Source organism: Crinia signifera, chromosome 1 (genome assembly GCF_055691185.1).
Source record: "Crinia signifera chromosome 1, ASM5569118v1, whole genome shotgun sequence".
NCBI classification, from domain to species: domain Eukaryota; kingdom Metazoa; phylum Chordata; class Amphibia; order Anura; family Myobatrachidae; genus Crinia; species Crinia signifera.
In genome coordinates this window covers 477,519,630-477,545,987 of record NC_139217.1, presented here as the reverse complement: position 1 = coordinate 477,545,987, position 26,358 = coordinate 477,519,630, and the positions used below count along the sequence as shown (strand labels likewise).

The following is a 26,358-nucleotide window of genomic DNA, read 5'->3' as shown; positions in this document are numbered from 1 at the left end:
TCAGGTGGTCCATCCAAACCTCAGATTCTCTGCTCTGCATCCCACTACAGGTTGTTATTGGTTCCTGAACAACTTGGTACCGGGACTAAAATAGTAGGGGAAGGAATGTGAGGTTATCAGACTCACTGTAAGACTGTAATTATTATATTTTATTAGGTGTAGTAATTAATGTACTATTTTAGTCTGTCTGTACCCTTTTATTCTCCATAGATGTTTCTATCCCCCATATCTGTGTGTACCATAGTATTAGATGCTGTTAAGCAAATATGGTCAGACAGGAAATACCCAGGAAAGAATTCACCAAAAGGTTATGTCCAATTACCATACTTTTGTTCCTGCTATCACAGGAGGGTGGTAGCTGAGGGACAATCTTCACAGGGGGTGATCCAATTCCCCTGCTATCAACAGGAAATGTTCACAGGGGGTAATCAGGACATAATGTAATCAGACTGTGTTTTGTATCTTGTGTTGACACTTCTCTGCATATCTCTGGTCACTAGCAGACTTACTGGAACCGACCCCAGCAGGGGGGGGGGCAGCAGCAGTAGCTGGGAGGGTGTGATACCTGACTCTTGAATCCACCAATCAAGATCCACTGCAAGCCCACTTTTGGTTTGTGCACCGTGGGAATTGAGAAGTTTTTAAAATGACTTGCACACAAGCCAGGAGGGAGATTTTGATGGACTGTCCTGGACTAAGAGGTTATGCTCTGTCTAGGTATCGTGTGGACTTATCTGCTATCACTGCTGTGTGGAATAAGTGATAGTTTCGTTATTTGGACTGTGATGCTACAAGGACTTTGCTACCTGGATGTTTTTATGCTACCATTTGAATCTTGTTCCTGTCTTTGTCTACCTGTGTGTGCTGTGATAAAAATAAACCATATTTTGGTTTCATCTGCTCGGTGTCTGAGTGATTGAAGAACCCGTATCTTTACACACATATATACATACATACAGGGGCGTCAACAGCAGTGTAGACCCCTGGGCATAGCAATGTATTGGGGCCTCTACCAATCCTACAGCGCTAGGGGTGAAGGAAGCTTTGATGTCCCGCGGGTGGTAGGGGGTATTATATCAACTGCTCAGCATGTAGGGCCTGGATCAGTAATTTCCACTAATTACCCCTTTACTGCACAAATGGTGGAAGATGGGGTGGGAGAAGGGGGCATTGGGCTGAAAGAAGGGGCCCTGATACATAACTTCCAGGGTGGTAGAGGATGTTTAATATGCAGAGGAGGGGTGTATAGTGGAGTGGGCTTATTATTCATAATTTTCTGGTGGGAGGACAGCTTGCTTGACTGCAGATATCTCCAGTTCCCAGAAATAGATTTCTTAGATTTAATGGAATTAAAAACTAGAGAATCCCACCTACCAAATGGTACTGGGCACTAGGGGATCAGAGTTCAGGAGGCAGAGTAATCTGCCAACGAGTATATAAAACTTCATACCTGGTGTGTGGAGCTAGAGCAGTAACCATCTGCTGGAAGGCTGAAATCTCTGGTTCTGGGAAAAGTAGAGACAAGCTACTATAGTCCTTCAAAGGGGGAGAGTCCCAGCTTTTGGAATATACCCTCAGAAAAACTCTAAGTCAGACAGAATCTGAAATATCTAACTGGGAAGATCAATTAACAGGCTTGGAAGGGGTCCACTGCTTTAAAGTCAGATAATTCCGGTTCCCAAGGGCTGCTTTTCAAAATTGTTGTACCCATGGAAATAAGGGACCCTCAGCTTTCAGGGAGGAGCTGTTAGACTCCTGGGGGGATTCTGGGTACTCAGAAACCCCCTTGCGTGCGCCACTGAGACCTGTAACTGGGAATGTGGGAGATATAGAGCTGTATGTGAGCATGTGGGAGATATAGAGCTGTATGTGCGCATGTGGGAGATATAGAGCTGAATGTGCGCATGTGGGAGATATAGAGCTGTATGTGAGCATGTGGGAGATATAGAGCTGTATGTGCGCATGTGGGAGACATAGAGCTGTATGTGCCCATGTGGGAGATATAGAGCTGTATGTGCGCATGTGGGAGATGTAGAGCTGTACGTGCGCATGTGGGAGATATAGAGCTGTACGTGCGCATGTGGGAGATATAGAGCTGTACGTGCGCATGTGGGAGATATAGAGCTGTATGTGCGCATGTGGGAGACATAGAGCTGTATGTGCGCATGTGGGAGATGTAGAGCTGTACGTGCGCATGTGGGAGATATAGAGCTGTACGTGCGCATGTGGGAGATATAGAGCTGTACGTGCGCATGTGGGAGATATAGAGCTGTACGTGCCCATGTGGGCAGAGCCAGATTAAGGTCTAAATGGGCCTGGAGCTGAAAATTATCAATGGGCTATTATGCACAATAATAGGGGTTGTGGCCAGCACCTAATAATGTGGGGGGGTGTGTCCTGTGTTCTGATTGGGTGGTCTGCTCATGGGTGTGTCTGTATTTGTGTAAATACTTTCAACTAATTATATATGCCTGGAAAAGGCAGGGGCTGGCATAAGAAAAATGCAGGGAGATATATTGGCGGGTGCCCTCCAAAGGTGCACATGCAGGATACCGATGTTCTAAGATACTTGCAGGGCGAGGCAGCATTCCAGTCATAAAAAAAATACTGAAAGCCGAAACTTGGTAGACAACATTTCAGCACCTTTTATGTGGCTACCTAAATTTACCACACCATATACCACTTATACAAATTATGCAACACAATAGTAACCCCCTTATACTGTACTTGCCTCTTACACATTGTGCCACATGGAATGAGCCAAAATTCACACTGACTGAGCCAAAATTCACATTATTATACCAAACAGATTGAGCAATAATGCACAATATGCTTCATAAATAGGGGCATTGCCCGCTGAAGGCGCACATTAAAAATTTACACCATAATGCCCATTACATGTTAAGCCAAACACCATATTCTCCATTACGTATTATGCCAAACACCATAATGCCTATGAAAAATGATGCTACTTAAGTGTTGCTTACCAACATGTTCATTGCCAGGGGTTCCATGCTTATAGCCAGGGGTTCCATGCTCATTGCCATGTGGGATTACATGCTCATTGCCAAGGGGGAATACATGCTTGCGGTAACTGGGGGAAAGCCGCCGCCAGGCAGAAATGACAGCCATTGACAGCTGGGCAGAGAGCAGGGGGCTGCCTGGCTGTATTCAGAGCACTGCATGTCCCGGCTATTTGAATAATACCCCTTTCACACCAGAAAATGCAGGGATTTACCCGGGAATATGGCCCCAAGATCATGCAAGGACATTCCCGGACTGGACCATTTTTACAACAGCCTAGTCCCTGCATTTTTTTGTGTGAGGGGGAGAGAAAACAACCCCCGCCCCCCTTTAAACAACCAGCTACATCTTCGGAACCAACTGACCGATTTACATGTAGGCTTCAAATGATTTTGGTCCTGTGAAACTGGGCCATTTGGTTCCAGAGAAATCTGTCAAACAACATGAACAGCCATGAAATTACATTTCAGAAATGAAAAAAAAATTGGTTTACCCGCAATATCTCTAGAATCAATGAACCCATATGGACCAGGTATCAGATTGAAGGACCAGCGATTTGGGTTCGACTGAGATCAACCTCAAGCTTCTGTGATGCCGGAGGGGGAACTGGCAGCCGTTGGAACCGGGTGGAGGTCGGAATTAGCGGGTCCCATGTTATCCTATGGGGAAAACATTCCAGGTTTGCCTGTCGGTATCTCCGGTTCCCGAGGGGCTACCGACACGGGGCTGGGCTCGTTGGAAAGCTCTGGCCCTCAGCTACAGAATGGGCATATTTGGAGAATGGGCCTGGAGCTGTAGCTCCGTCAGCCCCATTGTTAATCCGGCCCTGCATGTGGGAGATATAGAGCTGTACGTGCGCATGTGGGAGATGTAGAGCTGTACGTGCCCATGTGGGAGATATAGAGCTGTATGTAGGAGATATAGAGCTGTATGTGCCCATGTGGGAGATATAGAGCTGTACGTGCCCATGTGGGAGATATAGAGCTGTACGTGCGCATGTGGGTGATATAGAGCTGTACGTGCGCATGTGGGAGATATAGAGCTGTATGTGCCCATGTGGGAGATATAGAGCTGTATGTGCCCATGTGGGAGATATAGAGCTGTACGTGCGCATGTGGGAGATATAGAGCTGTACGTGCGCATGTGGGAGATATAGATCTGTATGTGCGCATGTGGGAGATATAGAGCTGTATGTGCGCATGTGGGAGATATAGAGCTGTACGTGCGCATGTGGGAGATATAGAGCTTTACGTGCGCATGTGGGAGATATAGAGCTGTACGTGCGCATGTGGGAGATGTAGAGCTGTATGTGGGGATGTGGGGGATATAGAGCTGTATGTGCCCATGTGGGAGATATAGAGCTGTACGTGCGCATGTGGGAGATATAGAGCTGTATGTGCGCATGTGGGAGATATAGAGCTGTACGTGTGCATGTGGGAGATATAGAGCTGTACGTGCGCATGTGGGAGATATAGAGCTTTACGTGGGCATGTGGGAGATATAGAGCTGTATGTGCGCATGTGGGGGATATAGAGCTGTACGTGCGCATGTGGGAGATATAGAGCTGTACGCGTGCATGTGGGAGATATAGAGCTGTATGTGCGCATGTGGGAGATATAGAGCTGTATGTGGGCATGTGGGAGATATAGAGCTGTACGTGTGCATGTGGGAGATATGGAGCTGTATGTGCACATGTGGGAGATATAGAGCTGTATGTGGGCATGTGGGAGATATAGAGCTGTATGTGGGCATGTGGGAGATATAGAGCTGTATGTGGGCATGTGGGAGATATAGAGCTGTGCGTGTGCATGTGGGAGATATAGAGCTGTATGTGCGCATGTGGGAGATATAGAGCTGTATATGCCCATGTTGGAGATATAGAGCTGTACGTGCGCATGTGGGAGATATAGAGCTGTATGTGTGCATTTGGGAGCTGTATGTGCCCATGTTGGTGATATAGAGCTGTATGTGCGCATGTGGGAGATATAGAGCTGTACGTGTGCATGTGGGAGATATAGAGCTGTACGTGCGCATGTGGGAGATATAGAGCTGTATGTGCGCATGTGGGAGATATAGAGCTGTACGTGCGCATGTGGGAGATATAGAGCTGTACGTGCGCATGTGGGAGATATAGAGCTGTACGTGCGCATGTGGGAGATATAGAGCTTTACGTGGGCATGTGGGAGATATAGAGCTGTACGTGCGCATGTGGGGGATATAGAGCTGTACGTGCGCATGTGGGAGATATAGAGCTGTACGCGTGCATGTGGGAGATATAGAGCTGTATGTGCGCATGTGGGAGATATAGAGCTGTATGTGGGCATGTGGGAGATATAGAGCTGTACGTGTGCATGTGGGAGATATGGAGCTGTATGTGCACATGTGGGAGATATAGAGCTGTATGTGGGCATGTGGGAGATATAGAGCTGTATGTGGGCATGTGGGAGATATAGAGCTGTATGTGGGCATGTGGGAGATATAGAGCTGTGCGTGTGCATGTGGGAGATATAGAGCTGTATGTGCGCATGTGGGAGATATAGAGCTGTATATGCCCATGTTGGAGATATAGAGCTGTACGTGCGCATGTGGGAGATATAGAGCTGTATGTGTGCATTTGGGAGCTGTATGTGCCCATGTTGGTGATATAGAGCTGTATGTGCGCATGTGGGAGATATAGAGCTGTATGTGCCCATGTGGGAGATATAGAGCTGTACGTGTGCATGTGGGAGATATAGAGCTGTACGTGAGCATGTGGGAGATATAGAGCTGTACGTGGGCATGTGGGAGATATAGAGCTGTATGTGCGCATGTGGGAGATATAGAGCTGTACGTGCGCATGTGGGAGATATAGAGCTGTATGTGCGCATGTGGGAGATATAGAGCTGTACGTGCCCATGTGGGAGATATAGAGCTGTACGTGGCCATGTGGGAGATATAGAGCTGTACGTGGCCATGTGGGAGATATAGAGCTGTATGTGCGCATGGGGGAGATATAGAGCTGTACGTGGCCATGTGGGAGATATAGAGCTGTACGTGGCCATGTGGGAGATATAGAGCTGTATGTGCCCATGTGGGAGATATAGAGCTGTATGTGCGCATGTGGGAGATATAGAGCTGTATGTGCGCATGTGGGAGATATAGAGCTGTACGTGGCCATGTGGGAGATATAGAGCTGTATGTGCCCATGTGGGAGATATAGAGCTGTACGTGCGCATGTGGAAGATATAGAGCTGTACGTGCGCATGTGGGAGATATAGAGCTGTACGTGCGCATGTGGAAGATATAGAGCTGTACGTGCGCATGTGGGAGATATAGAGCTGTATGTGCGCATGTGGGAGATATAGAGCTGTATGTGTGCATTTGGGAGCTGTATGTGCCCATGTGGGAGATATAGAGCTGTACGTGCGCATGTGGAAGATATAGAGCTGTACGTGCGCAAGTGGGAGATATAGAGCTGTACGTGCGCATGTGGAAGATATAGAGCTGTATGTGCCCATGTGGGAGATATAGAGCTGTACGTGCGCATGTGGAAGATATAGAGCTGTACGTGCGCATGTGGGAGATATAGAGCTGTACGTGCGCATGTGGAAGATATAGAGCTGTATGTGCCCATGTGGGAGATATAGAGCTGTACGTGCGCATGTGGAAGATATAGAGCTGTACGTGCGCATGTGGGAGATATAGAGCTGTACGTGCGCATGTGGAAGATATAGAGCTGTATGTGCCCATGTGGGAGATATAGAGCTGTACGTGCGCATGTGGAAGATATAGAGCTGTACGTGCGCATGTGGGAGATATAGAGCTGTACGTGCGCATGTGGAAGATATAGAGCTGTATGTGCCCATGTGGGAGATATAGAGCTGTACGTGCGCATGTGGAAGATATAGAGCTGTATGTGCCCATGTGGAAGATATAGAGCTGTACGTGCGCATGTGGGAGATATAGAGCTGTACGTGCGCATGTGGAAGATATAGGCCCTTATTCTAAATCGGACGGTACGGCCCGCGTGCGGCCGTACCGCCGATGTTTTTATTCTGCACATGCGCAGAGGTCAATCTGCGCATGTGCAGCCCCCTTCGCCGCAGACGGATTTCGTCCGCCGCAAAGGGGGCGTATAGGGGCGTGAGGGGCTTCATACCCTCATTTCCCTATGTGTACGCCCCGCGTTTCATGGGCGTTCCCATGCAAACGCGGGGCGTATGCATGGTAATGAGGGTATGACGCAACTCATGGGGGCGGAAAGCTGACGTCGCCGGATGTCAGCTCTCAGCCCCCATGCAAGCTATCACACGGACGATTGTCCGTGTGGTCTCAGCTTCCGGGAGCTGCTGGGGCGTGCGGACCTGCCTTCGATGGTCGACGACCATCGAATGCAGGGGGCAGCTCCCACCATGGTGGAGGCGTACGCCTCCACCATTTTTATGCGGATCGCCAGCCGTCCGTGTACGGACGGCCGTGGCGATCCGTCTCGTGGGCGGGGATTGGTTTGTGCGGCCGGAGCACCGTGTGCGGCTCCGGCCGCACCAACCAGAATAAGGGCCATAGAGCTGTACGTGCCCATGTGGGAGATATAGAGCTGTACGTGCCCATGTGGGAGATATAGAGCTGTACGTGCGCATGTGGAAGATATAGAGCTGTACGTGCGCATGTGGGAGATATAGAGCTGTACGTGCGCATGTGGAAGATATAGAGCTGTATGTGCCCATGTGGGAGATATAGAGCTGTACGTGCGCATGTGGAAGATATAGAGCTGTACGTGCGCATGTGGGAGATATAGAGCTGTACGTGCGCATGTGGAAGATATAGAGCTGTACGTGCGCATGTGGGAGATATAGAGCTGTACGTGCGCATGTGGAAGATATAGAGCTGTACGTGCCCATGTGGGAGATATAGAGCTGTACGTGCGCATGTGGGAGATATAGAGCTGTACGTGCGCATGTGGAAGATATAGAGCTGTACGTGCGCATGTGGGAGATATAGAGCTGTATGTGCGTATGTGTTAGATATAGAGCTGTATGTGCGTATGTGTTAGATATAGAGCTGTACGTGCACATGTAGGAGATATAGAGCTGGATATGCGCATGTGGGAGATATAGAGCTGTATGTGCCCATGTGGGAGATATAGAGCTGTACGTGTGCATGTGGGAGATATAGAGCTTTACGTGTGCTCCTGCAATCAGTGCAGTGCCCTGCTGTCAGTACAGTGCTTCTGTGATCAGTGCAGTGCCATGCAGTCAGTGCGGTGCTCCTGCGGTCAGTACAGTGCTCCTGTGATCAGTGCGGTGCTCCTGCGGTCAGTGCGGTGCTTCTGCTGTCAGTACAGTGCTTCTGTGATCAGTGCAGTGCCATGCAGTCAGTGCGGTGCTCCTGCGGTCAGTACAGTGCTTCTGTGATCAGTGCAGTGCCATGCAGTCAGTGCGGTGCTCCTGCTGTCAGTACAGTGCTTCTGTGATCAGTGCAGTGCCATGCAGTCAGTGCGGTGCTCCTGCTGTCAGTACAGTGCTTCTGTGATCAGTGCAGTGCCATGCAGTCAGTGCGGTGCTCCTGCGGTCAGTGCGGTGTCAAAAGAACAATCCGGGATGACAATATGAAAAATCTCAGAAATGCCTAAAACTAACAGCTAGTTCCTAACCCAAAACTCCACCACCCAAACCTCCCCCCCCCACCTCCATGCTGCATAACCTTAAGTCCCCTCACTAGTGTCCAAATCTATCCCCCTCTCCGGCCTAACCCTAACCCGCCGTGCAGGTTACGGATGGGATGTCAGCTCCCTTATTCATTTGAAGTTCTGTTCTGGCAGTTGGGATGCCATCATCTGTATACTGAATGCCAGCATCCTGTACAGGAATCGTTCAGAGGATATTTAAGACATACAGGAAAGTGGGGAAGAGGTACAAAATCAGTACATCTCTTATATATGTGGCTACATCTGTCACTCAAAGTGTGTGAGTGTGTGTATAACAGAAGGGACACATTGCTCTGTTTCTGGACTTCTCCCTTAAGTAATGATTGCCAGCACCTGTGTTGAAGCACCTTTCTAATCAATTAATAACATGTGTGAAACAGGTGATGGCAATCATACATTATGAGGGAAGTCCAGAAACAGAGCAATGTGTCCTCCTGGAGAGGGTCATGTTGGGAGGTATGTGACTGACTCACATGACAGAGAACCAGCCCAGTGAGCCCACAGTGCCAGACATCCTCTGCCTCCCCATGTTGCCCAGCAAAGACTCTGCACCAGGTGAGTGCCCCCCGCCGCCCCACCCACGATTCGTGCCCCCCCCCCCCTGTGACCCCCCTCCTTTGATTCCAGGCCCAGCAGTGATGTCAGCGGCGTGGAGCGCCGAGTCCCCGAGCCTGCAGCTGCGTCCTGACATCAGGTACCCACTCCCCAGCCAGCCTGCCAGCAGCCAGCCCCAGCGTCGCTACCCTCACTGACGCCCAGCCAACCCTAATGCTGCTTTCCCCCACTTGCAGCCACTTAGTCCCAGTGCCGCCCAGTTCCCATTGTGGGACTCCCTCATTTGTGTCTGCACCACTCACTGGCACCCTCTCGGGACCACTATAGGAAGGGGACCACTATCCTAAAAGGGGACCCTGTATCTGAAGCCCCAACAAACTTATTGGGGACTGACAGCACTGGGAGAGAAATCCCAGTCACCCTGGTTCTGTTTGTGGAGTTATCAATTCTAGCTGAGTTACACAGTGCCCAGCATAGTGGTTAGTGTCCAGCCTCATTAGTGAAGAGACATCGCCATCTTGTGGCCGCCCTAAGGAATTACGCCCTCTGTATCAAAGGAGATACCTTTTCAGGACCCTGCTGTGACACTGACATTCAGACCGCAGCCCAACACACAGAGCGGACAACCGACGTGTCTTACAGGTCACTCTATCCCAGTGACCCCTTGGGGAACCGTATTGTTATAGTAATGCTACCAGTGTTATAAGTCGTGATAAAGGTTTAATGTTATGTGGTGAAGCTTAGTATGTGGAGTGAGGTACACAGAGAACTTCTGCGTTAACAGTACCGGTGTGGTGTAGCGGTCCCGTGGTAACAATAAAGCGGGGGTGTTTGTCCCGTAGCGCACCGTCCGGTACTTGTAACAGGAGAAGAGTCCGTAGCCAGTTCAGAATTGCGGGAGTGAACATACCCCGATCCATTATTGGTTTAAACACTGCGGTCCAGGTTGGAGTTAGTAAACTCCCCGGGTGAAATGTAATAGGATGAGAGATTCAGAAAGTGAGAGATTTGGTAAGAAATCTCCAGTTTTTTTAAAGCAGCAACCACTTACAATTCAATATCAAACTGGCTTTGCAGTGTAAATGATTGCCGCTTTAAAAAAACTGGAGATTTCTTACCAAATCTCTCACTTTCTGAATCTCTCATCCTATTACATTTCACCCCAGGTGTTAGTCTATCAGGGTGATGTGGTAAGGTAGCCCTTGAATTTGCTTAATCTCTAGTGATAACATTGAATTGATTGATTGTTGCCGTGTTATTATTGTGCCTTGTTCTTGCACTATTGTTCAGCCGAGGGGGTCGGTGGTCAGTGGTGACGTTCCTTCCAACAATAAACCTAAATCATTTTATCCGTCAGTGTCCCTTTCATTGAAGAGTGATCTCCTGTCTACCGGAGAACGGGAAACCTGACGAACCTAAAGTGCCCAGAAGACACAAGGTAAGAGGGGAATCCTTGGTTCACTCCCCGGTCACCACACACTGACTCAGGGCCACCGTCCTGTACTCCTGTGCTGCCACGCTGGACCCTCACCCACTGGCAGAAGCTGCACAGTATCTCCCACCCTCCTCTTTAGTCCTCCTTATGCCCACACACCCCTATCACTACCCAGCTTCCTGCTCTCCTGAACCGTAACTTCCACCACTGGGGAGTCGCTGACGCTGTTTTGCCCACATGCCCCTATCATGCCTCATAGCCCAGCCTCCTGCTATCATGCACCCGAACTCCCACCCAGTAGGAGGAGACACTGACTAAGGGCCACCATCCTGTACTCCTGTACTGCCACGCTGGACCTTCACCCACTGGCAGAAGCTGCACAGTATCTCCCACCCTCCTCTTTAGTCCCCCTTATGCCCACACACCCCTATCACTACCCAGCCTCCTGTTTTCCTGTGTCGTGACCTCCGCCAGTGGGGAGCCGCTGACTCAGAAACACCCTACTATACTATTGCACACACACACCTAAACAACATGCACACACAGCCCCCCCCACACCCACAAATGTCACTGTACCATCCACACTATCAATGTACATCTTACTCTGTAACCGCTTTTTAATTAAACAAAACAATACACACCCCCTACCAAATCATATGCTCTCTATGTAACACATTTCACCTATAACTGAAGCTGCAATACAGGGCATCTTTCATACAATTCTAAACATCTTTCTCATATACAAATGTTCACAAATTAAGGGGGCGCAGCCCCTTACGACGGTGTGAAGAGCGCCCGTAGGGCGCAATGAATCACCTAGTGTTTGATATTTCCGTTAATTCTCTCCCTATTTGGTCTCGCACATGCGCTCTATGATCCACGTGCCTGTGCAGTCTTTTTATAATGGAATGGAGTGTTATTTCATACAACAGCAACCAGCTCTGAATATCCCCCAATGTGTACCGTCTCTCTATCTATCTATCTATATATATATATATATATATATATATATATATATGTATATATATATATATATATATATATATATATAACACAACACTCCACGACGCGCTTAGCAAACAGAAGAACTTTCTTTTAACAATATATACTGAGGCTGCTATACCACAATGTTACCCGAGGGCCGGGTAACTTACATACAACATACAGTTCCCAAATGTGGTTCAGCGCCCTTTACTCAATTCATAGTCTATACGTAATTTCTCCAAGATAACAATTTATTAAAATCTTCAAAGTTTGATTGACCGTCTGGCCGTACAACAGAATTCCAACGCGTTTCGTCCTAAGACTTCATCAGGGGATTGTATACAGTCTACAATAAACAATATTTAAAAACATAAGTATGACATATGGATATGTGATCTAATGATTAAAAATACTTGTAGAAGAGAAAACAGAGAAAAACGGGAAGTGGTGACGGTGGTTTGAAAGAAACGAAGAAGATGAATTCGCCCATAGTGGGTTGTCCTTAATTAAAAAGAATATTCAGTGATTGAAAGGATAAACAACATACCCAAATATTAAATTTCTTATTGAAACGATTAGGAGATGCGATGTCGGTGAACAATTATTACACCTATACAAAAACATATACATATTGATCTCAATATTCTGTGAAGATAAAGCGAGGGCTGCCTAAGCCAGAGCGTACTTAAGAGGCTTACATTTTTTGGGTTGGCAGGAAAGAGTTAATGACTGCTAGTGGGCTAAAGTTAGTTTCAGTTTTGTGGTCAGACTATGGGAGAGCTTAGGGGCGTGAGCTTAGGAGAGGGGTATATAGGCAGGTCCTTACAGGAAATACTTCCTCTTGCAAAAGTTTCTTCAGCCAGCAACATGCAGTCACAGCCCAGCAGCATGCAGTCACAGCCCAGCAGCATGCAGACACAGCCCAGCAGCCTGCAGTCTCAGCCCAGCAGCCTGCAGACACAGCCCAGCAGCCTGCAGTCTCAGCCCAGCAGCATGCAGACACAGCCCAGCAGCATGCAGTCACAGCCCAGCAGCCTGCAGTCTCAGCCCAGCAGCCTGCAGACACAGCCCAGCAGCCTGCAGACACAGCCCAGCAGCCTGCAGTCTCAGCCCAGCAGCCTGCAGACACAGCCCAGCAGCCTGCAGTCTCAGCCCAGCAGCATGCAGACACAGCCCAGCAGCTTCTCCTCAAAGCTAAGTGCCTGCCTGTGCATTTTATATGCTATCACCTTGGCTAGTTGGTACAGTTAGCCAACATGTCCTGTCTCCCCCTCCCCACTGTTGGCTTTATAACAACCTTCCCCTCTAGTTAGACAGTGCACCTCCTTCCAGGGCCCCCCCACCCCTCACAGCATTATCCTCCCCCCCCCCCAAACCCCTACCTCCACCCGCCCCGGGACCCACAGTACCCTGTCCCACTCCCCCATTGCAGGTTTCTCTCCCTGCACGGTACCACCAGGGTACGCGCCATTATCCGGCCCGCCCACCTCTGCGTCGGCGCCGGCTCCCCCTCCCTTTTCTCCCCCGGGCTCTCTACCTTACCGCCCGTCGCCGTCCTTACAGGTTCCCCCACAGGTTCCCCGGCTGGCATGCGGCTGCCGCGTGGGTCCGGTGCTCCTGTACAGCGGGCAGCGCGGGCCATGACGCATCGGGCGGCACTTCCGCCCACACGTTAAGCCCGATCCGGCGTATCCGGGACGAGCTCTCCCCCCCCCCGTAACCCCATACCCCCCGCAGTCTGCCCTTCTCCCACCCTGTTCCAGGGCAGGAGGGCGCCGGGTCCAGGGCCGCCATGCAAGATGGCGCCCCCCAGCGCTGGGTGCATGGTCACCCGCGGGCCCCCCGCAACAGGCCCCGCCCTCACCCCTATCACCCCGCCCATCAAATAAGGGTCCTTATTCCACCCTCCACTGGGACTGGAACTGGTTTCCTGGCCAGCCACCCAGCACCCCCTCCCCCCCATGTGGGACTTCCTGCTGTACAGGCCCCTCCCGGGCCTGGGGTCGGGTACCCCTACCCGTTCTTCCCACAAGGGGACCACTTACGTCACCTGCCCTCCCCCTGCAGGGCAGGGTTATGGGTGCAAGTGACTGTTGCCACCACCGCCCACGGAGTTCAGGGGGGCCGGACTTTGTGACCCCGCACCCTGGCCCCCTGCCAGGCAACCGTGGTGCCTGCCCCCGCTCCACACCAGTTCCCAGTGGTCTCGGGCGGGATACCCCTGGATCGTTCCGGCCGGCGTCCACCCAGTCTCAGTGCCCGCCAAATTTGACACATCCTCGGGCCTTCCCTGGCCCAGGGATACGGGCAAGGGTACTGGTCCCACCCCAGCGTGTCCACCTAGCAGCCTTACCCCTACCAGCAGCATACTGTGGCCAGGACACCTCTTTCGCCCGTCCCATTTCCCGCACTTACCCACTCCCCACTACGATTGTCCCCATCCCACCTGGTCATTCAATTCCCACCTGTGTACCACGCTATAAAAAGGGCAGGGTTGGCCACCGTTGCCCTTGCCACCATGGGCGACTGTCAACCGACCACCGATGGTGCATAACCATGCAAGGGATGACAGTCGATGGGTTACATATCGATGGTCGTCCATTGCCTACGTGGACAGAATACAGAGCGGGGCTTCTCGGGTGCTGGGACGGAGCTTCGCTCAGCAGCCAAGGCAAAGGGAGGTACAATAACTATTATTTTATGCTTGACATCGATGGGGGGGGAAGCCATCTGGCTCTTACACATCGGTGTCAACACTAGTTGACATCGGCCATAAACCATCCATGTTTTCCAAACTTCAATGACCATCCATGTTTAGGCCCCACCAGGCCTTGGCAACATCCAATATATTGGGGACAGCCCTTTCGGCCGGCCTATACCGCTGTCCTGGAAGTAGCTCAGATGGAGAGCGCATTAGCTTAGCAGGCCAGGTAGTGGGGCCGTTGCTTGCATTTTCGATATGGTTCTTGCTTGGGCCTCAGCGCCAGTGGGTTCCTCCCCTTTTTGTAAGTGTATGGTGTTGTTGGCCAGCTGCGCCACGCATACATTACCGTGACAACACCCCCCCCCCATTAACCGCGCGCAACCCCGGTTTGTGCGGGCCTTGTTCGTTACTTTAGCGGATGGTCAGGGTTAACATTTTTCTTTTGTTTTCTCCGAGATGTTCCCCTGGATCCAGTGGAGTCTTCTGGATCCCTGCCGTCAGCCGGGTTGGATGCAGTCCTGACGCCCCCCCACCACGTGATGTCAAGAGATAAACTGGTTTCCGTACAGGCTTCCCTCACGCATCGGCCGGCGGGAAGCGGAATTCCTCCCCTAGGTATTCAGACAGTACCAGCTTTTCGAAAAGGCCCTGGATATTATCCTGGGTTTTTTGGTGCTGATCCACTTTTGGCGTCGCCGCCGCAGGCCTTGCGGCGGCTGCAATATTTAGTGCTGAAATTGCCTGTGCGGGCAGCTACCTTCGCAGCGGCCAGCAGGCTTCCTGACTCTTCCGTTCAGGCAATGGGGACGATGGAAGTCCGCTGCAATTAGGATTTATATAAGGTAGATAAGATTTGGATGTAGTGCGCCTGTGGCGCTGACCCAAAAACACTGTTTACTCGCTGGTTTTGGAACAGCTAGTGTTCCGGAATCAGGGGTGTGAAGGACTTTCTTGCATTTTTTACCTCCGTGGGTCCTTATTAATTTCAATTCGGCCCACCTCCCCCTTCCGGGACACACGAGAGGTTTTTATCAAGTTTTCGACTTCACTTGGGTCCATTGTACTAACTTACCTTGCCGTACTAATCAATGCAATGTATAATTTCTAACGGTTAGGAACATTTTCTTTCAGGAACTTTTTCTTTCAGCCTCCCCTTCAATTAGGTTAGGGGGTTTTGTTGAGGTATAGTTCAGATTTAGTTTAGGATAGCGGACACTTAGGTAGGTCTTCGTGGGTGGCATGCGGCGGCTCTTAGAGCTCATCTAGTTAATCTCTTAAGAGCCTGGCGGTGGCGGTAGGGCGTCACGGTCCAGCGGTCACTTGTGGCATGAGAGGGCGCTGGGAGGCACTACCCCCGGGAAAGACGGCGGGGTGTCCTGCCTTTGCGGGGGGGGGCGCTGTGGGCACTTCGTCAGCGGAGTGTCCACACCAGCCAGAGAAGGGGTGGTGAGACTTCCCAGCGTTAGGTTGTGCCTTAGTCGGATGGGGCCGTCTCAGTCGTCCCCATGTTAATATCAGTCAGTTGGGGCGTTTAAGTCGCCGCCATTTTTTATGTGACTAGAGCTGGGCAGCCGTGACGCCTTATTGCCAGCCCTTTACGAAGAAGGGTCATACCACTTAATAAATATCCTATGACCTTTAAATCTAATTGCTTTGGTGTCCGTGTCTTTATTGTGTCAGCGTGAGTTTATTCTTTAGTTAAGCTAGCTTAAAGTGAATGTTAAGGTTCAAGCCAAATAAATGTATAGACGCCTTATATATTTAAATAATTTTTGAGTTCTATATAAAGAAAAGAGACCCACTGACGGACCGTACATACCAAAAAGAATATATGATAGGTCTCTGGGGAGAATATATATATGAATTTAAAAAGAATATATGATAGGTCTTTACATCTGGGGTTCCACCCTCAGACCGGGACTTACGCCCGCCCACCAGCCAATGATGGTCTGGGAAAACCCCCATGCCGGACCATCATTGGCATGGGGCTTTTCTGGACCATTATTGTGCTACAGTGGGACTAGTCCAAGCGGGCCCTTTATTGCCCCACATGCTGGGACTTGTGGTTCTCCAAGTCCTTGCATGTGGTGCAGGCTTGCTGGGACTCGTAGTTCCACAGCAGTATACAATAGTTTTTGTTTCTTTTTACACCATTTATCAGCTCGATGCCCACCACCCAGGGGCATCGGGGACAGCACCGGGCTTCAGCATGGGCAGGTAAGTTCTGGAGGGGGGGGGGGGACCTCTCTCCCAGGACCCCTGCTGACCGGTCAGGGGGATGAATGCTGAGGCCGGGGGGACTTGAATAAAAAGTCTCCCCCCGGCTGTGGCATTACCCTGCTGGCTGGTTGGGCCCGGTGCTGGTTCTTGAAATACGGGGGACCCCTACACATTTTGTCCCCCCGTATTTTGGGAACCAGGACCGGCCCTTGAGCCTGGTGCTGGTTTTATAAAATCCAGGGGAACCCCGACTTGGTTGTTCCTGGTTATACTCAGGAGGGGGGACCCCACGCCGTTTTTTTCCCGTTTTTTTTTCCCCACAAATTTTAAACAATCGCATGTTTTAAAATGCGCACATTTTATGAATAAAAATCGCCCAAAATCGCACCATATCGCACTTTTTTTGCCGCAAATTCGCATCTCATTACATATGTGAATTCGCGGCAAAAATTGCGATTTTTGCACATGCGATTTCGGACAGTTTTTGGACATGTCCAAAAATCGCCCCCTATTACATTTCGCCCTCTAATCTGTATGGTGGTAGAATGGGCTGACTCGCTGAGATGACTAGCGAGCTTCAGCGAGAGGAGATGGAGGAGGCAGTGCGGCTGATAATGTCCGTCGTAGTCACTGTAACCGAGGTGAAACGCGCATCATCTGACAGCACGGTCGTGGAGACCAGCATCTAGCCACCGCACTGGGAACACACAGCTACAGTTATCCTGCGGCTCTTTCAATAGCAAACGGCAACTGGCGATCCTGCAATGTACTAACAGGTGACCTGTTGCTGACACATGCTAAAAGCAGAAGCCACCTCGCAGCACTTGTTTGGCCACTCTCATCCTGAATCCGCTGCCGTGACATGACTCAGAGACAGCAGAGGGTCTAGTAAAGTTACTACTACCGCATGCAAGCCCAGGGCATCAGACTACCAGCTTGTGAAGTTACTGGACCTAAGGTTTAAAAAAAATCAACTGTCTAATCACTTGTACTGTTCTTTCCAAACACTCTCTCATTGACGAGACCGGAACTGTGATATCCTGCAATGTGACTATAGAAACAGGTTTCAAGGTTTACCGCACTGCACAGCAGAAGTGTTTAACTACGCTTCAAACTCTGACCACAGTACACCAGAGCCCCCTCATCTTGAGCTCGCTGCAGAATTTTGCATGACTCAGAGACAGCAGGAAATCTGTTGCGAATACTGGTTGTACATCACTCCACACACATCCTGACCCTGCAATCTATTTTTGCTGAGGCAATTAAGAGGCGACCCACTACCTGTATTTGTAATCCCACCAATAAGTAGTTTTTGGGATTTGTCCCGTTTACCTAAACACTAAGGCCGGTTTCACACACTCCGGCTCCTGCCGGACGGTGAAATCCCGCACGGCCAGGGAGCCGTGCCGCACACATTAGTTGTGAATGGACACTATTGTGTCCATTCAAACGGGACGGCCACAGCCCGGCCGCACGGCTGCAGCCAGATCCCGCCACTGCCGGGCTGTGGCCATCCCCTCCATGATAAACTACTATGTGCGGCACGGCTCCCTGGTAATTTGATAAAGGCTAATACAAATATAAAGTATCCCAAGATTATTTTCAAATCGTAGCTAAAAGATATTGTTAATTCTCTTATATACTGAACACAATTTTGCTACTTCCGTGCACTGGAGGAATTTCCCTCTCAGTTGTACTATCCTAGATTCAGGTATTGAGCAGAATTGTTAAAAGCTCAAGCCCTATACAAAAGCAGGAACGAAAAACACATTGTGTTAAATATATGTTCTCTTTCTGGAAACTGTACACCAGAGGTTCCCAAACTTTTTTGCATCACGGCAACCTAGATTATCAGAATATTTGTCACAGCACCCCTAGACGCACAGTTTGGGAACCACTGCTGTACATTATACATCCAACTTTATTTGTCTTCTTGAAAAATCAGAAAGCACCACACATTGTATAAGCGTATCACCACCCCACATTTCCCAAAAGTTATATTTTAAAGTAAACAAATTTTCAAAGAGTGCCCTAAAAAAAGAGTCTACTATTCTCGTCTCCACTGGACTCAGGGGACCACGACAACCAGGTAGAAGGATGGATTAGGTCAATCGCACAAGATAGATAAGTAAGAGTGGTGGACCCCTAATGTGGATAATCTGTATATGTATATTATAAGACCATAGGGGTGTGCTACCTTGGGACAGAAAGGTTTAGGACAATATTTACGAGAAAGAAAAGAATGTCCTTGATAAGGTGCACCTCAGGAAATTTATTAAAATATAACCTTTATTTTGCTTACTTAAAAGGCTGCGAAAATTTTATTAAAAAGACACTAAACATACATGGGTAGGGTTCACACAATAAAAGACTGGGGTGGCAGGCAGATGTGGCTGTAATGTAAATGTTTCACACTGATAAGATTGTGTGTAGGCTGTTTGGATCTTATGCAGACCCTGCGAATGCAGAATGAATCGCAGTGGCTGCTTCCAGATCTTCACATACAATGTACTGGGTGGGAGTGGGTTAATTCACTTCTCCACTAATGCCTCTTAACTGAGATCTAGTGCCTATCCCTCCCTGGGCTGAGATCCCCTGATGTATTAACACAGTGGGACACCCATATATATGCAGGAGGCTCTGACAGTGCACTGGTACATATTTTCTCACCAGCACGTCATATATAGGATTATATCTATGCTCTATTAGAGGTGTGTGGATACATAGGAGTTCTATGAGGTTATTATACCCACTCCCAAAGAGGCTATTACCCGTAGCAATTTCTGTAGTACGGATGAGCCCTTGTACTAGATCTCAGTTAAGAGGCATTAGTGGAGAAGTGAATTAACCCACTCCCACCCAGTACATTGTATGTGAAGATCTGGAAGCAGCCACTGCGATTCATTCTGCATTCGCAGGGTCTGCATAAGATCCAAACAGCCTACACACAATCTTATCAGTGTGAAACATTTACATTACAGCCACATCTGCCTGCCACCCCAGTCTTTTATTGTGTGAACCCTACCCATGTATGTTTAGTGTCTTTTTAATAAAATTTTCGCAGCCTTTTAAGTAAGCAAAATAAAGGTTATATTTTAATAAATTTCCTGAGGTGCACCTTATCAAGGACATTCTTTTCTTTCTCGTAAATATTGTCCACGACAACCAGTCACCAGACCCTGAAGAGGGGCATCATTTCCTGTTATAGTTGGTTCAGGCTACTACCCTCCCCCCCCCAACCTAGTGTGGAATTAGAAACAACTGTATCTTCTAATCTATAATACTGTCATATATCAATAAAAATAGTGCGGTTTCGTAGAATATTCTGAACAGTCCCCTACAAAGTAATTCCGATGTGTGGAGACGATTCTGATGTATTTGGTCCCCTGCGCGTTTGCACGGGGGAGTGATGTTTAGTGACTGAGTATGTGCATAAGCATTTATGAAAGCGGGCGCGGCAGATTACTCATTCTCCATCCTGCTTGCACCTAGCACTGCTTGCAAGGGACTGGGGTGGCATCAACAGGCTGTGCCCATTGGAACGCCCAGCATTTCATTGGTGTTTCCATGAAAAACACTGGGCATTCCAATGGCAATTCGGCGATGACACAGTCGTTGGGTGCGGGCAGCTGATGTCACCGGATGGCAGTTGCCAGCTCTCTTCCCGTACAGGGAGCCCGCAGATCTAATAGTGAGTGTCTTAGGTTTGCGTGCACCTTAGAAATCATTCAATGGTCTGTGACCCTCAAATTATTTCCTCCCCGGACGCAAGCTGAAAATGGATGTTCAGGCTAAACATCCATTGGCTTGCGTGCAGGGGAACTCTAATTTTGCAGCTTTGTGTGTGAACCTGAATAAGGCCCTATATCCTTAATGCAGCAATAATGTAGATATCCTGCACTCCTATTTGCTAAAGCTCCAATTGGGAGCAAAACTCATCAATTCCGTTTTGTGGACCCCAAAATGGTTTTATATCCCTGTGGACGAGACCCAGAATAAAACGCCGGCGGTAGAAACATAGACAGTTATACATAGATTCGGCGGATGAAACTCACCACAGCCTCTAAATCCAGCCACACATCATTGTGGATCCCAGCAGCAGCGGTTCTCCGCAAAGGAATAAGTTCATCCCAGTCACCCAGAGGCACGTTGGAATTTGGTGTTCCTTCCCCTTAATAAGTGGTGTGACAACGGCCGGTGGGTTGTGACCAAACCCAGCACTCAGCTGTGGGTCCCATCTTATGGTCTAGCAGCAGTGGATTCCCTGTTTCTTGCTGTAGTGCAGGCTGAGCGACACCAGGCAGGAGCAGTCCTACCCCTATTGCATATGTTCTCAGGGCTCCTGGGACAGAGCTGATTGACTACACAGCAGTGGGAGCACCTAGGACCTTATTCTGGTTCACTCACAGAGGTAAATTCCTTCTCAAATAAACAAAACCATGTGCACTGCAGGTGGGGCAGATGTAACTTGTGCAGAGAGAATTAGATTTGGGTGGGGTTTCACTTCAAAGTGAGATCTATAATGAAATGTAAAAATCATGCAGTCAGTATTTACCCTGCACAGAAACAAAATAACTCACCCAAATCTAACTCTCTCTGCACCTGTTACATCTGCCCCCCTGCAGTGCACATGGTTTTTCCCATTTGAGAAGGAATTTGCATATGCGAGTGAACCAGAACAAGGGCCTTAGATTCCCTTGTGAACCACACAAGTGCTGCAGTAGGGTGCCCCTTCTGGGCTTGGAGCCCAGAGGCAGGTGACTCGATTGCCTCTGGGCGTTACACCCCTGATATGATAATATAATCTATCTCCAAGCTGCCCTGAACACTAAACTGAAAGTAGTGTGGGCTATCGACATTATTGCTGCATTAAGGATATAAAACTTAAGGCACTTGTTTCCTAGCAGGGCGCCCAGATTTATTACGTACTGAAACGTACTGAAATCGCATCACGTACAGTAGTAGCATTCGATGTCCCGTTCCCGCCCCCTGTCAGATCCTCTCAGAAATCTGAGGTGATATTCTGTCGTGACAAGATGTGTACCTCAGAGCTGGTGGGGATTTCTGGTGATTATTTGGTATTGATAGATTCCTAGTGGCATGTGCCCTGGACATAATGGTACAGCCCCAGCGGAGGATTAGTGGCCCTGGGCACATCGTAGAAGAGGATGAGACACTTTTTGTGAAGAGGAAGAACAATGCTGGCCGCATTCTTCCACAGCAGTGGATATTCGGAGGGATCTGCCGGGAGACAGAGCAGTGCTTCCTGGAAATGGTGGCCAGGCGTGATGAGACAACGTTAATGGACTACATCCAGCAGAGTATAGAGCCGGGCACGGCGACATATACAGACTGCTGGAGGGCATATTCTACCGCCCAACTTGAATTTGGATACTGTCATTTCACGGTTAACCACCGGTTCAATTTTATTGATCCGGCAACAGGGGTCCACGACCAAAATGTGGAAAGACTTTGGGGCGCATGCAAGTGGCGGAATAAGCAGCAAAGAGGCAGTCCGCGTCATGTGCTCCAGTCATACTTAACAGAGTTCATATGGCACAAAACTTTGGGAGCTGAGGACCCTTCCTCCGTATCATTGAGGCCCTGAAGCTCCTCCCAAAAGATTAATAATCATGTTGTCATTTATTATTCTTGTTCTTTTGCTTCTTTTGGTTTTTTAATAATTTCTGTTACTGATTTTAAACTTGTTATATTTTAATTGTTCTTAATTATTTATGCTCATTAATCCAATTAGTTCAGTAAATTAGTTTACATTTATTTATTTATTAGGTTACTTATATAGTGCACACATATTCCACAGCGCTTTACAGAGAATATTTACATTCACATCAGTCCCTGCCCCAGTGGAGCTTACAATCTATATTCCCTACCACATGTACACGCACACACAGACATTCTAGGGTTATTTTTTTGCTGGAAGCCAATTAACCTATCTGTATATTTTTGGATTGTGGGAGGAAACCGGAGTACCCGGTGTAAACCCACACAAGCTCGGGGAGAATATACAAACTCCGCACAGTTAGAGCCATGGTGGGGATAGAACCCATGACCTCAGCACTGTGAGGCAGTAATACTAACCATTACACCGTCCGTACTGCCCCGTATATATAACACATGGTGGGGATAGAACCCATGACCTCAGTGCTGTGAGGCAGTAATGTAACCATTACACCGTCCGTACTGCCCCGTGTATATAACACATGGTGGGGATAGATCCCATGACCTCAGCGCTGTGAGGCAGTAATGTAACCATTACACTGTCCGTACTGCCCTGTATATATAACACATGGTGGGAATAGAACCCATGACCTCAGTGCTGTGAGGCCGCAATGCTATAACCATTACACCATCCGTACTGCCCCGTATATATAACACATGGTGGGGATAGAACCCATGACCTCAGTGCTGTGAGGCAGTAATGTAACCATTACACCGTCCGTACTGCCCCGTATATATAACACATGGTGTGAATAGAACTCATGACCTCAGTGCTGCGAGGCAGTAATGCTAACCATTACACCATCCGTACTGCCCCGTATATATAACACATGGTGGGGATAGAACCCATGACCTCAGCGCTGTGAGGCAGTAATGTAACCATTACACCATCCGTACTGCCCCGTATAAATAACACATGGTGGGAATAGAACTCATGACCTCAGTGCTGCGAGGCAGTAATGCTAACCATTACACCATCCGTACTGCCCCGTATATATAACACATGGTGGGGATAGAACCCATGACCTCAGCACTGTGAGGCAGTAATATAACCATTACACCATCCGTACTGCCCCGTATATATAACACATGGTGTGGATAGAACCCATGACCTCAGCACTGTGAGGCAGTAATACTAACCATTACACCGTCCGTACTGCCCCGTATATATAACACATGGTGGGGATAGAACCCATGACCTCAGCGCTGTGCGGCAGTAATGTAACCATTACACTGTCCGTACTGCCCCGTGTATATAACACATGGTGGGGATAGAACCCATGACCTCAGCGCTGTGAGGCAGTAATGTAACCATTACACCATCCCTACTGCCCCGTATATATAACACATGGTGGGGATATAACTCATGACCTCAGTGCTGTGAGGCAGTAATGTAACCATTACACCATCCGTACTTCCCTTAGTTAATAGTTAACACAAGTCATCATCACTGTGTCAGCTGTATGAATTTGCAGGTGTGAATGTGTTCCTAAAACACCAGCACTATCCACGGCACCCCAAAGCGTGGCGAGCGCATCGAGGCCTACGAGGGGAGGCGGAACGCGTCCTCCAACCTTTTGATACCCCCACTATCCATGTCAGCGTGGAGTTGATTTTATAAAGTAAGGCAAGCACAGCGAGCCACCGAGCCTGAAGCGTGGCGAGCGGACGCGGATAACTTTACATGTATTCACTTCGGCCTTGGTGGCTCGCTGCGATCGCCACACTATATAAAATCCACGCCGACGTGGATAGTGGGGGTATGAAAAGGTCAGAGGACACGGTCCGCCGCCGCTCGCCACGCTTCGGGGTGGTGTGGATACTGGGGGTTATGCAAAACAATGCCATAGGTGCTTACAATTTTAAGCACCCATCACATGCAATACTATGTAATACTATGCACAAATTACATTTCATTGCATCACATGACATAGTAAGCACCTATCACATTTCATTGCATCACATGACATACAGTAGTAAGCACCTATCACATTTCATTGCATCACATGACATACAGATGGGTCAGGTCCCATCTTTGCAGGGGATGGCGCTGGTGTCGCCAGCCGCCATCCCCCGTCAGCGCCATGGCGATGGTGAGAAGGGGACGCGCGCGCACGAGTGGCGCGCGCGTCCCCTTCCGACGGCGCTTCCATCCGTTCCCCAGGTCCCCGCCGGCTTGCCGGCGGTAACCCGGGGTCCCCGCGGCCTGCCCGCACCCCCCCCTAACCCCCCCTAACCCTGTCCGTCTCCCTGAGGCGGAGACGGACAGGGTTTCCGTCGCGCTTGCGACGGAGACTGATACGCGCGTGCGCGTGAGACGCACGCGCGTCTCAGTCTCCTTGCTGGCGTGGCTGCTGGCGGGTCGCCAGCGCGTACGTTCTGGCGACCCGCCAGCAAGGATGGCAACCATAACATACTGCAGTAAGCACCTATCACATCTCATGGCATGGGTGCTTATACAATGAAATATCGCATCGCATCGCACAGCACTATACCCGGTACGCGATGCGATGCAATTTTCTTACACCGAATAGCCCGCTATTTGCTTAGTGGGCGCCGTGCTACGAAACAAGTACCGAACTTAATTACTTCATCTGGGACTGTTCATTATATTTTACAGAATGAAACAAATATTTTTTATTATGATATGATGATGTAGTTTACTCAAGAATATTTAACAATTGATCCACCTTATACACGACTTATAATTTTATAATTTCTTCACAAGTGTCACCACCTACATAGGATATATCACCATGGACTTAGGATATACCACCATGGGCATTGGGTATGCCACCACGGGCATTGCAAGTTGGGATGATGATATCTCAGCACATCCGCATCCTCAGATGTAGAAGGTGATAAATAGGATCCTAAGGGTGATATTCCATTGTTTCATTTTCACCAGCATTTCAGCTTGCTATCCCCGAGGATGGTGAGCTGAAAGGCCAGAATGTGTGGCTAATCCTGGCCATAATGAGCACGATATGTGCAAAAAAATAGATCAATTGAATATCTCCCGTCTCTTTAGATGAGAGATCGGCCGCGATATAACCATTAAATACCACCTTAAGGGGGGATTCAGGTTGGTTTGCAAAAGCAAACTCCTTCTTTAATGCACAAAACCATGTGCACTGCAGGTGGGGCAGATGTAACATGTGCAGAGAGAATTAGATTTGGGTGAGTTATTTTGTTTCTGTGCAGAGTAAATACTGGGTGCTTTATTTTTACAATGAAATATACTGTAGATCTCACTTTGAAGTTCAAACCCCACCCAAATCTGCACAAGTAACATCTACCCCACCTGCAGTGCACAAGATTTTGCCCATTAGAGACAGATATTGGTTTTGCCTGCCCACCTGAATTAGTCTCTAAGTGTGTATTGCTCTTTACACTATTGTCATATACAGTACACACAGTTCTAATAAAATGTCTGTAGTATAATTCTCACCGTGTGGAACCACGGAGCTGGGATTATCTGGTGACTTCCCTCTCCTGGTGAAGCTTCTTTCGGCATAGGCAATGTCAGCCATGGAGTCACCTTCTCTGTGATCTGCTGAGGTCGGACTCTGGGGAGAAGTGAGACACCCGAAAGGGAAATGGTCTGTTATAGAGGTGTCTACTACATATACGGATCTGTACCCTGGTTCTCACACCTCACAGTGACTGCACTGCAGGTAATATGAGAGAGGGGGGGTGGGGGGGGGGGCTAGAGAGTGAGAGAGAGAGAGAGGGGGTAGAAGTGAGACAGGAGAAAGGGAAATGGTCTGTTATAGAGGTGTCTACATATACGGGTCTGTACCCTGGTTCTCACACCTCACAGTGACTGCACTGTAGGTGATATGAGAGGGGGGGGGGGGGGGTGGGAGAGTGAGAGAGGGAGAGAGAGAGAGAGAGGGGGGAGAAGTGAGACAGGAGCAAGGGTCTGTTATAGAGGTGTCTACATATACGGGTCTGTACCCTGGCTTCAGTGACTGCTCTCTAGATTATACACAAGCTGACAATGCTCTT

General features: G+C 49.0%; 1 protein-coding gene across 1 annotated transcript in view; it reads right to left on the bottom strand.

The window, feature by feature from the left end:
* Positions 1 to 25,982, bottom strand: part of LOC146032651 (C-type lectin domain family 2 member B-like) — a 191,706-nt gene extending 165,724 nt beyond the window's left edge. The window contains exon 1 of the mRNA XM_083158506.1: positions 25,799 to 25,982. Coding sequence (XP_083014632.1) covers positions 25,799 to 25,880 — 82 coding nt within the window. The 5' untranslated portion in view covers positions 25,881 to 25,982. The remainder of the gene's footprint in view (positions 1 to 25,798) is intronic.
* Between the last annotated feature and the right edge of the window lie 376 nt (positions 25,983 to 26,358).